This window comes from Notolabrus celidotus, chromosome 9 (assembly GCF_009762535.1).
Source record: "Notolabrus celidotus isolate fNotCel1 chromosome 9, fNotCel1.pri, whole genome shotgun sequence".
NCBI classification, from domain to species: Eukaryota; Metazoa; Chordata; class Actinopteri; order Labriformes; family Labridae; genus Notolabrus; species Notolabrus celidotus.
This window is the reverse complement of record NC_048280.1, coordinates 5,962,702-5,975,562: the sequence shown is the minus strand read 5'-3', so window position 1 is coordinate 5,975,562 and position 12,861 is coordinate 5,962,702. Positions and strand designations below refer to the sequence as shown.

Sequence of the window (12,861 nt, the reverse complement as noted above, 5' to 3'; positions counted from 1 at the left end):
AGAACACTCTGTTTTCCCTCTGACCACGCCCCCTCAGGAAGTGGATGTGCCCTCGGCTCTCCAGCACATTGATCTAATGTTTACATGTTGGCTGAATAAACACGGCTGCTCAGAGATCGCGTTACTTCAACCCTCTGAATCTGATCCAGAATCTGAACCTAATGGAGAGGCGCCTGTAGCAGGACCTTTCTGAACCATTGGTCCCAGATTTAGTGTGTCTTGTTGTTTTATTTATCAGTATGTAGACGTGTGTCTTGGTACATAGCTACGAACATGTAGCTATGTGGCTATGCTAACTAGCGCTAGCACTTATCCATGATAAATAAAAATCATCCACTAGATCTTCAAATCTGCAGACGTGGGGAGTAAAACCGACCTCTGCCAGAAAGGCAGCAGGACCTTTCTGAAGGATTGGTCACAGATTCTGTGTTTCTTGTTGTTTTATTTGTCAGTATGTCGACGTGTGTCTTGGTACACAGCTACAGCTACGACATGTAGCTATGTGGCTATGCTAACTAGCGCTAGCACTTATCCATGATAAATAAAAATCATCCACTAGATCTTCAAATCTGCAGACGTGGGGAGTTAAACCGACCTTTGTGTTTATTAAGACAGCCTACAACTAGCATGCCTCCCTCCTAAGCTCCTTGTTAGCACACACGTGTGCAGGGAATGAAAAACAGAGGAGGGGCTGAGTTGTATTTTATACAGTCTATGAGCTGAACAAGCTCCGAGCTCTGACTCCGTGACAGACCGGATATTGTTGTGACGTATGAAAAACACGGAAGTCTTAAACGGCTGGTTTCAGCACACATTTACAGAAAGGTGGAGAAATCAGAACAGGGGCAGAATGGATTTTTTTCATTCTCGGGGGGTTTGTAGACATGCCAGGGAAACATATTTCAGGTAGAGAACCATTAAAAAGTCGATTTTGCATGATATGTCACCTTTAAACTCCAAACCATATCACCATGAGCAACCTCAAAGAGGCAGTGCAATATCTGAAATAGAAGTCTTTTGAACTTCATTAAAGAACTCAATACTGATACTGATGATACAAATACTTAGACCAAAATAAATCTCATCTTACACTAGTTTGAACCATAGACTCTATAAATAATGGACGTAATATCTGTGACGTCGCAAATCTGTTTTTGAAGCACATCATTGGCAGGAGCCATATTGGAAATGCTGAACGCAAGCAAACTTTGTCTGAGTTAGTGTGAGGTAAAGAGGCGGGCTTCGAGCCTCCACACCAACAGCTACAGTGTTCCCGCCTGTCAGTCAAGTCAGTAATGTCCTTAAATGGGCAGTACAAGTAATCTTAATATCTTCTGAACCGTTTCGTAATAAGATAATTCACCCCTGTACAGTGTGCCAATAGAGAAATTTGCTACACAGACCTAAGCCGTTTTTTAAACATGTTTATTATTACTTTAAAGATCGTCTTCTTTGAATGAGTGTGTATGTGGTTACTGGTGTTTCTGCAGCCAGCCTCAAGTGGACGCTCCATGAACTGCAGTTTCTAACATTCCCACGTCACCTTCATATTTTAAGACCAGAGTTTGCCACATTGTGCTGACGCATGGTTACATTTCTGAGGTGGTGTCAAGCGGCAACCTGCAGTCTCAAACTATGAAGCCCATGAGGAAGTGTTATAAACTGCAATACATCGAGAATCCACTTGAGGCTGGCTGCAGAAACACCGAAAACCACATAGACATGAATGGGAAAAAGACGATCTTTACAGCATTAATAAACATGTTTACAGCCTGGTTCAAAAAACGGCTTGGCCCTACGTAGCTAATCTCTCTATCGGCTCACACTGTACGGGGGGTTATTTTTTTCCTAATGTGACGGTTCAGAAGATATTAAGATTACGAGTTTTTGCCCAAATAAGGACATGACTGAGTGGACTCCCAGTCGGGAACACATAGCTGTTGCCTTGGAGGCTCACACTCCGCCCCTTTACATCACACTCTACCTGGTTGAGTTCTGCATTCCCAATATGGCTGCCGCCGTCCATTGGCTTCAAAACAGCGTTCAGGAACAGATGGATGACGTCACGGATACTACGTCCATATCTTATACAGTCTATAGGTGGTGTACATCACGCTACGGCTTCTGTGTAGGAACAGGGCTACACGGACCCACGTCATAGGCTAAAGGCTGATTTATACTTCTGCATCAGGCCCTATGCAGCAGGGGCTGACGCACGACAAAGTTGTGCGTCGATGTGTCTGTGTCACGCAGCAATTCTCAGCTGAAACACTTGAGGGCAGTGTGGTCTCTCTGATAGCCGGTCGCCTGCTTCTGGCCCCGCTACGATCTCTGTTTACTTTTCCACAGAGATTCAGAGCGTGTTATGTTAATCTACAGCTGATGCATGTTGCTGTTTATCATACAGACATGATTACATGAAGAATAGAGAGGAGGAGATGAAATACACGGCCGATGTGCGGCCGATGAGCAGGGATCCCGGAAGTGATGTAAATGTGGGAAAGACAATGCCGTCGAGTGGACCAATCACGGGGCTTGCGGTCCGTGTCGATTCTACGGGTTGTTACATTTTGGAGGAGGTGCATGTCAGCTACCTGCGTAGGCCTCTGCGTAGGTACAGGAGCTACGTGGACCTGCGGCGTAGCCTACGCCGTCAATTCTGAGCAGAAGTATAAATCAGCTTAATTAAGGCTCGGGGTTGACGCAGATGTATTCTAGGCTTGAGACTTTGTAACTGTGACTGGTTTCTACACAGAGTTCCATCCTTAATCATGACCACAGCTACTTAGATGTCAAACAGTACAGTACACTGTTCCACCCCAGCGGTTTGTCTGAACTTGCGTCTGCAGCACAGAAGCCCATCAGCGAGGAGAGGTTTCCATCTCCATCTCTGAAACCGGAAAAGGCAGGGGAAACCACACAGCCCACATCTGAGACCCAGACCCCATGCACCCTCTTCCCATCATGCCCTCTGACACGCCCCACACTGAGCTCAGAGGGTTTCCCGGCACACCGAAAGCAGGCATGTTAAAGTCTTTAAGAACCCGCCGGGTCCCCTCAAAACAACGCTCCGTCGCCATCACCTCTGCCAACACAAGCTCGTGTTTCTCCGGCAGAAGATGGTCTGTCATTATCTGCCCAGAGAGATAATTTAGTGTCTCTCTCTCTCTCTCTCTCCCTTTCTCACACACACACACACACACACACCCACACACACATGCACTCACAAAGATTCCTCTGTCTAAGGGGTTACAAAGGTTAATGGGGGCCCATCATAAACTGCACTGTATGGACTGCGTTTACAAGTCGAGAGAAAGATTAAGTCGAGACAGATTTGATGATTGGCTTTGTGAGGAAGAAATGTGGATTGGGTGAAGACAGCCCTTTGTGTGTGTGTGTGTGTGTGTGTGTGTGTGTGTGTGTGTGTGTGTGTGTGTGTGTGTGTGCGTGCATGTGTCTGAGGAGGAGGAGGGGCATCAGATTGAGGATGTGAGACCCTGCGTTTGACATTTGACGTGGTTCCTGTAAGGCGACCCCAGATGGCCACAGCTGCCTCACATCTGCCTCACGTGAAAACACACATGTTGCGTTGACATTATAAGGTGATTTACTGACAAGACCAGTGACAGAAAACTGATCTTTTTTTTTTACAGCAAAATGTCCAACACATTTTGCAGCTCATAAATGTGAGTCTGATTCATATTGTACTTCTTTAGATTGAAAGATTTGTGAGAAAATAAGCATTTTGGAGGTATTACTACAGCTTGAAGCAAATGTGAAGGCTATTTTTCACTTTTTTAGACATTGATTAGACTTATTAATGGATTTATTATGTAAAAATGGCAATGATTTTTGAATATTCAAATATTGGTTGACTTGGCTTTGAATATTTTCTCATTTTAAAAGTACAAATTTTCAACCTTTTTACCGGTGCCTGGTTTTAATACGGTATTCCCGCCAGATGTTGGCTATAGAGCGTCTAAAACAGAAGAAGAATGCTATCTGCATTAAATAGCAAAAGAAGAAGAAGAAAACATTTGCAACAGTCGTGGTTGTAAAATGTAATCATGCACGCCACGCTGCGTCACAGAAACACCAGCGCAAAGATAGAGAAAGATGCTGTTAGTGCCTGCACCTCTTCCTGCTGCTGGTTAATGTGACTGCCACACAAACGGGCTGTTAATGGGACATGTGTGTGTGTGTGTGTGTGTGTGTGTGTGTGTGTGTGTGTGTGTGTGTGTGTGTGTGTGTGTGTGTGTGTGTGTGTGTGTGTGTGTGTGTGTGTGTGTGTGTGTGTGTGTGTGTGTGTGAGTGATACCAATGATTATCAAATAGTATTTTGGCTTGAAATGCCCATCCCTACTATGAACCCCTTTTATCAAGAGGGAAAAGTTACTCATGTGATTGAATCAAAAGCTTCTGAACAAACTCTTGTTGTGTTGCTGCTTTCTTAACCACTGTCTTGGGTTAAAAATAAAACCACTCACACCCAGCACGAAAACACAACAACCTCAGATTTGGATAAATCTGGAAAACCTTCTGGCAAACCTGATTTCTGCAGACACGAGATATATGCGTGCAAAGCACACACAGCTAGCCGATGTCTAACTTGATTTAAAGCCAAACATCTGAAAACACACCATGACCTCCTATCAATCACGAGTCGAGCTAGTTAGCACAGAAGCTGCACCACTGCTGCCAGCATCAAAAACAACAAACCTCTGTGAGCTACCGTTCAGGAGGTCGTGCACTGTTTCAGACGGCCACCTCGCCTCTCCTCCTGCACCGCACAGCTACACCCAGTTCCGTCTGCGGCCGAGTGCAATGAATCTGAAAGAGTCCAGGCCGACATGATGCCCTGCTGGACAGGGATCAAACGGGGAGCAGGAAGGAGAGAGGGTTGCCAGATGAAACAGAGGGTTGCCAGTTTGTGCAGCAGCTTCTCGGCATGTCAGGCTACAAAGGGAAATCGTAACACATGCTGTATTCAGCCCCAAATCACTCTGCTCTGTGCCTGCAGTGCTTCAAGGCAGACACGCGACGGCCAGTGTAGAGAGAAAGAACAAAACCTTCAAATCTCTGCGTTAGTCTGGAAACAATAATGTTTATGCACCTGCAGAAAGTTTCATAAGACACTTCACTGCACAGACGTCACACTTTGCAAACCCAAAGTGCAAAGTGTAGTCTTACAAGTTATGTCATGCATGTCTAGTTTGGGATTCAGTTGGTCAAGCACAGCCTGATATTAACCTGATGTTTTCTTCAGTAGGCATCATTTCTGACAGCTCTAACAGGAGTGCATTCCACATCACCTGACTGTCACAGCCTGCCCATCTTCAAGCCTCGGCTTGACGCAACCAACGCTAACAGTTTTTCATTTAAATGGAATAGAAAAGAAAGCAAAGATCTGCATGCTGGGACTCCACTTGTTTCATGTCGTTCCTGTTTGAGTTCTCAGTTATTCAAATCACTTAACACAGGAACAGATGAATCAATTGCTGCCAAATTCCCTGCCTGTAAAAAAAAACATGCACTCTTTCTTTCGGCAATCCTTTCACCGTTGTGCAGCAACGGCGTACGATGCAAAAATATTTTCTTCTGGCTCAACAAATTCGATCTTGTCCTAAAAGGTCAAAGCCATTTTTTTCTATAATTCCTGTCACAAGCTGCATATGACAACTTTGAGGGATCCAAGAGGGACATGTTCCCCTTTAGATAGCTGTCATTTGAATAACTGTTCCAGGTCAGAGAAGATAAAAGTTCAGAGGAAAATCACGCCATGAAGGACGCACGAAACATTCAGTTGTGAAGCAAAGCAATCCTTCTACACTATGTAAAGAAACAAGCTTATTTACTCTCTAGCATTAAGTTAGATGTAAAGATTGCACACCCTATGTAACTGTCTATGAAATGAGAAACTAGGGATGCACTGAAAATTCGGCCACCGGAAATTTTTCGGTTTTTGACTTTTATCACTGAAACAACACGGCCGAAACAGAATGTTGTGATGACGCAAGCACAAAAATGCGGCCAGTATGCGCTTGTCTGGATAAGGGCCAACATGTCTGCATCCATTCTTCCTTTAATTGCAGCACTGAAGCGTCTTCTAAGGAAAGAGGTTGAGATGGACCAAGGAGTGAAAACAATGAAAAGTACACTCTCAGAGTCTGTCAGCACACATTTCACTGAGATCTATTTGGATCCTCTGCACGTCATCGCGACTGTACTGGATCCGCGTTATAGAGATCATTATTCGGATGTGGGAGGAATGATCCAGGCCGCGATGGATGCAGAGAACCCGCTTGGAGACGGAGAAGCGCACAGCCCAGGAGAACAGAGCGCATAAAAAAGGACTCATCTCTCTGAACCAGATGAGGGTCAAGCACCCTCATTGTCTGATATGTTCAATGAAATCCTTGATTTTAGTGAGGTTAGTACACAGTCAGAGCCATAAATGCAATGGTAGGGGAGACCGGGGACAGTTGTAGCATTTTTGACATTTCTGTCTATAACTTTCAGCTCTTTTAACCCAGTGTGTTCAAACTGCTTTACAAACTAGCTGCAACTAAACTGAGCATGTGCAGAGTGAATCAGGTGATTCCTAACTTGTTCCTGATTGGAGCAAGTGCAAGTGTTACAATTGTCCCAGGTCTACGTACTAATAATTGGCATAATCATTTTTTTTCTGTGTTTCGGTTTTTGGTTTTTGGACAAGAATTTTCATTACAGTGCATTCCTATCAGAAACTATAGCCAGCAGCAGTTTTGCATAGCTTAGCATAAAATACAGGGACAGGTGGAATCAGTCTGCCTGCATCTGCTGAAAAGGGACAAAATAAGATCTCCAACAAAGCCAAAGCTTACAAAATTTGCATAATTCTTACAAAAAGCAAAGTGTAAAAATGACAACTCACAATACAGAACACAATGTCAGATGTTATGATGTAGTTTTTGTAAGAATGTTCAGTTCCAGAGATTCATAAAGGTCATTTTGTTTCCTTTGAAAGAGCCAGGCGAGCCGTTTCATCCCGTTTCCACTTTGTGTGCAAAGTTAAACCGACCAGCTGCTTGTTTTAGCCTCATGTTTAATGGACAGATATTAGAACCGTATTGATCTCCTCATCTAAATCTCCATAAGAAAGCGAATAAGCTTATTTCCCAATATTTCAGACTTCTCCTTTAATCATCCCAGCAGGGAAACCCCTGAGATAGATTATAGATGATCCCTGCCTGTTCTGACAGGAAAACATCTTACTCACCCTGACACTGAGTTTAAAGAGGATCACTTTGAAGGTGCAACAGCTACACTGGCAGCTTGATGAAAAGGCTGCGTCAACTTTCATTGAAATACAATGATGCACCGTTTATACAAACAAAAGACACACGCATGAGAGCACAAGTGCACTGTGGGACTCTCACCACTGCTTCCACCGCCGTCACCCTCGCTGTCACCCTCGCTGTCAATCAGAGCGGCCATGGATCCGAGGCAAAATCAAGAACCAAATAATTCCCCACTGATTAACCAGCTCAAGCTTGTTCACGACACCATCAGCTACATCATTACCGGCTTACAGAGCAACTCATTTACGCCTCATCCTGACAGCTCTGACAGGATTCAGCTTCCACTTAGTGTGTACGTTTGTGTGAAGGGCCTGAGCCACTGCCAAGAGAGCAACGGGAGGCTGCAGTCAGACAAAACAGACTGCTGGAGTCTGGATGAGTGTCTTTATAAAGCTTCAGAGGTCAGGTAGGAGAGACATCCTACACACTGATAAGAGCTTTTGGTTAACTCACACTGTATACTGGGAGGGTGAGGTGTGTTGCATGGGGGAAGAGCACATTCTCATATTATAGCTTCTACAAAAAGCACTTAACCACTCAAAACACCTTTCTATATTTTCCCTCTGATATAAAGAGGGATGGAAAACATGTAGCTAAATAAAACAATGTGTATTGCACAGTGAATAATGAAAACTGCATGTTTGATTAAGTCTTTGCACTAGAGCTGGGCGATATTAAAAAAGACATTATCACGATAACATTTATCATATCAGTTGATTTTGATAATTATCCAGATACACATGAAATCATTATTTTATTTAAGGCAGAGTTTTGCCCCTGAGTGAAAGTTGAAGAATCCAGACAGTTTGATAACTTGAGTCTCTGATAAATCTTTTCCGAACGTCTTTAAGCCCCGCCTTCCTCTCACCCTGCGTCATGATTGGCTGTTCAACACCTTCTTCTTCTTCTTCTGTTTAATCTTGGTTGGCAACTAGTGTTTAAGGCACAGTAGCGCCCCCTCTCTTTCCAATGGATGGGGGTTGTTATAACAGGTTTCAATCAATCAATCAATCAATCAATCAATCTTCATTTGTATAGCGCCACATCACAACAAATGTTATCTCAAGACGCTTTTACAAACAAAGAAGGTCTAGACCACTCTATGTTAAGTTATGAACATGAGACCCAACACCAAGACAGGGTAAGACTCAGTCTGACCCCACCTTAATCCACCATGAGCATTGCACATCGCAGTATTTAGCTAGTAACAGTGGCGAGGAAAAACTTCCTTTTAACAGGCAGAAACCTCGAGCAGAACCAGAGTCATGTTAGACAGCTATCATCCCTCGACTGAGTTGGGTCTTGAAAGAGGGATAGAGGAGAGTAAGAGAGAGAGGTGATAGTGCTGAGATGAGTTGTAGAAGCTGTATGAATATATCTAATTTTTAATGCCCATTTGTTATATGTATATTGAGAAAAATTATGTCAGGATAATTATTGTAATCAAATTATCGCCCAGCCCTACTTTGCACATTGATAATGTATAAATCATGGCAGATAATGTAAAAGGTCATAACTAACATAAAATCCACAGGAAATGATGCAAATTGCACGTTAGCTTAAATAAATTGCACAGAAAAAAATGTGTTTTGGACGTAATTAGTTTAATACTGCATGATAAAGAGTGTATAATATAGGCTACAGTATTTACTTATATTGCTCAGTAATCCATGTATCTTTCATGGCTTATGCAGTAAATAAAGTATATTGCACAGTAGAGCTGGGCAATATTGAAATTGATTATTATCATGATAAATATCAAATCATTATTTCATTTAAATTTAAAGGCAGATTTTTATTTTCTGATAAGCTTCTTTTATCCATCATTTCTGATGCTGCTAACAGGTCTTTTGTATAAAATGAGATTTTTGTGATGTTTTACTTAGTACATTGTTATTTTTCTCAGGTTGAGGTAATTTGCATAATTTAATTTGAACTTACAACAAAGAAATAGCAAATTGTTTTACTGTGTGTAATTACAGGTTTATTTATATCCATTTTTTATCAAACATTTTTAATATTTATATTCAGAAAAATGATATCACAATAATTATCGCTACTGAATTATCGCCCAGCCCTATTGCACAGTAAATTATGTACATTGCATGAGAGATAAAGCATAATGTTTGGTATGTAATGTATATTGAACAGTAAATACAGTATATTGCATTGCAGATAATGTATGCTGCACAGTAAATCATGTGTATTGCACGGTAGATAATGTATCTTGCATAGTAAATGACATATAGTGGAGTAGATGTTCATTGCACAGTAAATTAAATATAAAGCACAGTAGACAAATATTGCACCAGCATTAATGTGGTTGATGCATGATGAAAAGATTGGTGTGAGGAACTGTGTGTGTTATAGTTCACTACTGAATGCATGACTACCTCTCAGTACAAGATGAATAAACACTTGCTGCTGACACACCTCTGCTGGATGTGAAGCCGCAGCCTTGAACACACTCGTGTAGTGTAAAGCACTCTGTCACAACAATGACTTTACCAAATTGTATGACTCAGCTTTAAGTAGTAGTTTACATTAAGTTCAGCTGTTATAAGAATTCCAATCAGCACATGCAGAGATTTTGCCTCATTTGCTCTCCCTGTCCAGAAAAGTTTGTATCTGTACAATGCTCAGGAAGAAATTTAGTAGCCAGCCAACCATAGGATACAATTACAGTAGTTCAGTGCAGTCCAGGAGTCTATTTAGAACTGCTCTTGTTTCCCTCAACCTGGCTCATTTTTATCCCCTGAGCAGGGCTGGACAACGCTTTTAGGGGGCTGTGGTAGGATATGATTTGGAAGCCCCCTCTGTGTTTGCATCTGGCACCTGCTTTTCCATCAGTGCAGGAGAGAGCTAAGTAACGTCACCTTAGTTTACTGCATCAAAATGTAGTATGTTGTTGCTCTTAATGTGGATGCAGAAAGTCAACAAAGGGTGTAAAAAAGGCTTGCAGACTTGACTGAACAGGGTATTCTGCAGTGGTACATGATGCACTGACATACCAAAGTGTTCCAGTGTTTCTGAAGTACTCTTCGGTACCTTGATTCTCCTACATTTACCAGAATGCCTTTCACTGGGCTCCAGAGCGTGAACATGTTGCACCAAACATAAACTATGGCAACTCAATGTTAAAGACAAGTTCCTACTTAAATCATGAGGACCATACACTCATATTTTTTGTTTTTGTGTAATTATTACTTTAGTTGTGGGTTAGTTTGATGCTATGGCTTGATGTGCACAGTGCAGTCATGTGGAAAACAGAGCACAGAGAGACAGAAGCAGTCACTCTGTGCCCTTACAGCCAGGGACTGCCTCCTTGCATGAAATTATTGTTTTACTGTACAGTAAATATGGCACAGCTGACTTCAACTAAACATAAACTTGGCCTTTCTTCTCCCCAGTGTTATGAGGGGGAATACCATTGCTTTAAATACTTTGTTAATACATAGGTACACATGGGAGTACTTACGCACTAGCCCAGATGTTGGACCCTCTAATTTGAAATCGGAGGGTATAATTAAGAGACAAAAAAATTAAAAAGGAAAGCATGAGGATTTGCTGCTCCGACATGAAACGCAGCGCAAATTACAGCGAAGAGAAGCCTGGTTAGTGTGGTCATCATTATTAGATATTCACATTCAGACCAAATAGTCCCTTTGAACGCAAAGCTTTGAATGGTTGTAACTTTGAAGTTTAGCAGATAGACGAACGCGTAACTCCGCGCATTAGTCTGAACTTGATGGCAAATTAAACGGATGATATCAGATGACTGATCTGATCTGATCTGATCTGATCTGAGGGTTTTGAGTTCATTTCGGGGGGGAACAGATCTTTTTTTCTGGTTCAGTTACAGACCCAGCAACCAGCAATGCGCGGCAGCCAAAAGTCATATTTTAATCGAGATAGGGGGAAAAATGCAGATGTTCTACCATAGCTGTTTAAATGTGATCAATCACAGCAGAGTGAATGTAAAGCAGCTGATGCAGAACAGGTAAAAACGTCAGGACCAGGCGCGCGGGGGGGAGTCGGGTGCGTAAAGCTGTTGGTTTGGGTTACATAGCTCGTTGTTTTCATTATTAACCCGAAACGACGCTTTCAAGTCGACATTACAGGGGTTCCCGGGGATTTCTAAGCTTTCGTTTTAGCTTTACATTTGCTCCTAAACGATATGGGTTTACTTACTGCCGCGGGGGACTCCAGTGTGAGTGCACATTTGGATACGGTTTGGACAGTGAGTGTTTATCCTTTAGGTGTGGAGGTTTCACTGAAACTGTAGTCGAATCACTCTGCACACTGTACTCAGAACATCCAACATATCCTTCTGTCAAACCAAGTAACTTAAACAGTTCTCTGTTTTGGCTTTTGCTGCCTTCTGGAAACATCCTAGAGAAAGACGTCATGTTTGAGAAACAGAGCCGGAGAGGGATTCAGACCAAGGCGAGGAACTATGAATGAAGTTACTGCGGCTGCTGTCTGTGACATGTTTGAAACAGAATAGTGAAACATCACCAAAACATCAACATGAACCTTCTTCATCGTGTTGTTTATGCAATATCTGGTAGGGTAGCTGCGTGTCTGGTGCGCCAAAGAGCAACTTTGGAGACGCTTCCTTACAACGCAGATTTATCGAAACAGATCCTCAAATAAAAAGGGCGAGCAGAAAAAAGTTTCACTCACCGGTTTCGAAATGACTAAAAGCCGCAGAAGAAATAACCCCAGCGAGAAGAAGTGCAGAGGAGACTGTCCAAGAATCCATGGTGTGATTTAAAGAGTCTGGACTGGCTCTCAGGTGAAGAAGTGCAGCCTCGCGGACAGATGCGCAGACCGGCGGGCTGCTGGCTGGCTGACTGACTGCCTGTCCGGGTGTGTGTGTGCAGGAGTCTTTGGCCGGCGTTAAAAGTCCCTGAACTTCAAGGCAGGTCCCACAGCTACTACCACACTGACACCAACACAGACGGGAACAGATAGTAGAAAGCAGGGATCCGATTTCCAGCCCATGTGACAGGAAATAGGGGCAACAGATTCAACCTGCAGAAAGAAAAGAGGAGGAGGAGGGGGGAAGAAGGGTGGTGGTGGTGGTGGTGGTGCTGGGGTTTGAGGGTGGACCTATAGTGGTGCAATGAACAGCAGCATTGCCTGTTTCCCTCTCTGTAAGGGATGGATTTGAGATAGTAGGTTTGGTTTAAATGTTTTTTTATTGAGGTAACAATAATAGAACATTCAATGTTACAGATATTTTCATCCTTTTCAATTAAATGAAGAAAAACATAAACAACAAACAAACATACAAGTGATGATAATAATAATAATAATAATAATAATAATAATAATAATACATTTTATTTTGGGCGCCTTTCAAATCACCCAAGGTCACCTTACAGATAATAAAAACAGTCATCATTAAAACATCATAAAAACAAACGAACAAATGGAAAGAGTCATAAATAAAAACTAAAAACTAGGGAAGTGCAGAGAGTCCAGTTAGAGGGAGTAAGCCAGTTTGAAAAGGTGA

The 12,861-nt window shown here is 42.5% G+C and overlaps 1 protein-coding gene across 1 annotated transcript in view; it reads right to left on the bottom strand.

Moving 5' to 3' along the window:
* The window catches only part of kremen1 (kringle containing transmembrane protein 1), a 107,787-nt gene extending 95,607 nt beyond the window's left edge, over nt 1-12,180 (bottom strand). Inside the window, exon 1 of the mRNA XM_034692302.1 lies at nt 12,027-12,180. Within this exon, the coding sequence (XP_034548193.1) occupies nt 12,027-12,105 (79 nt within the window). The 5' untranslated portion in view covers nt 12,106-12,180. The remainder of the gene's footprint in view (nt 1-12,026) is intronic.
* Between the last annotated feature and the right edge of the window lie 681 nt (nt 12,181-12,861).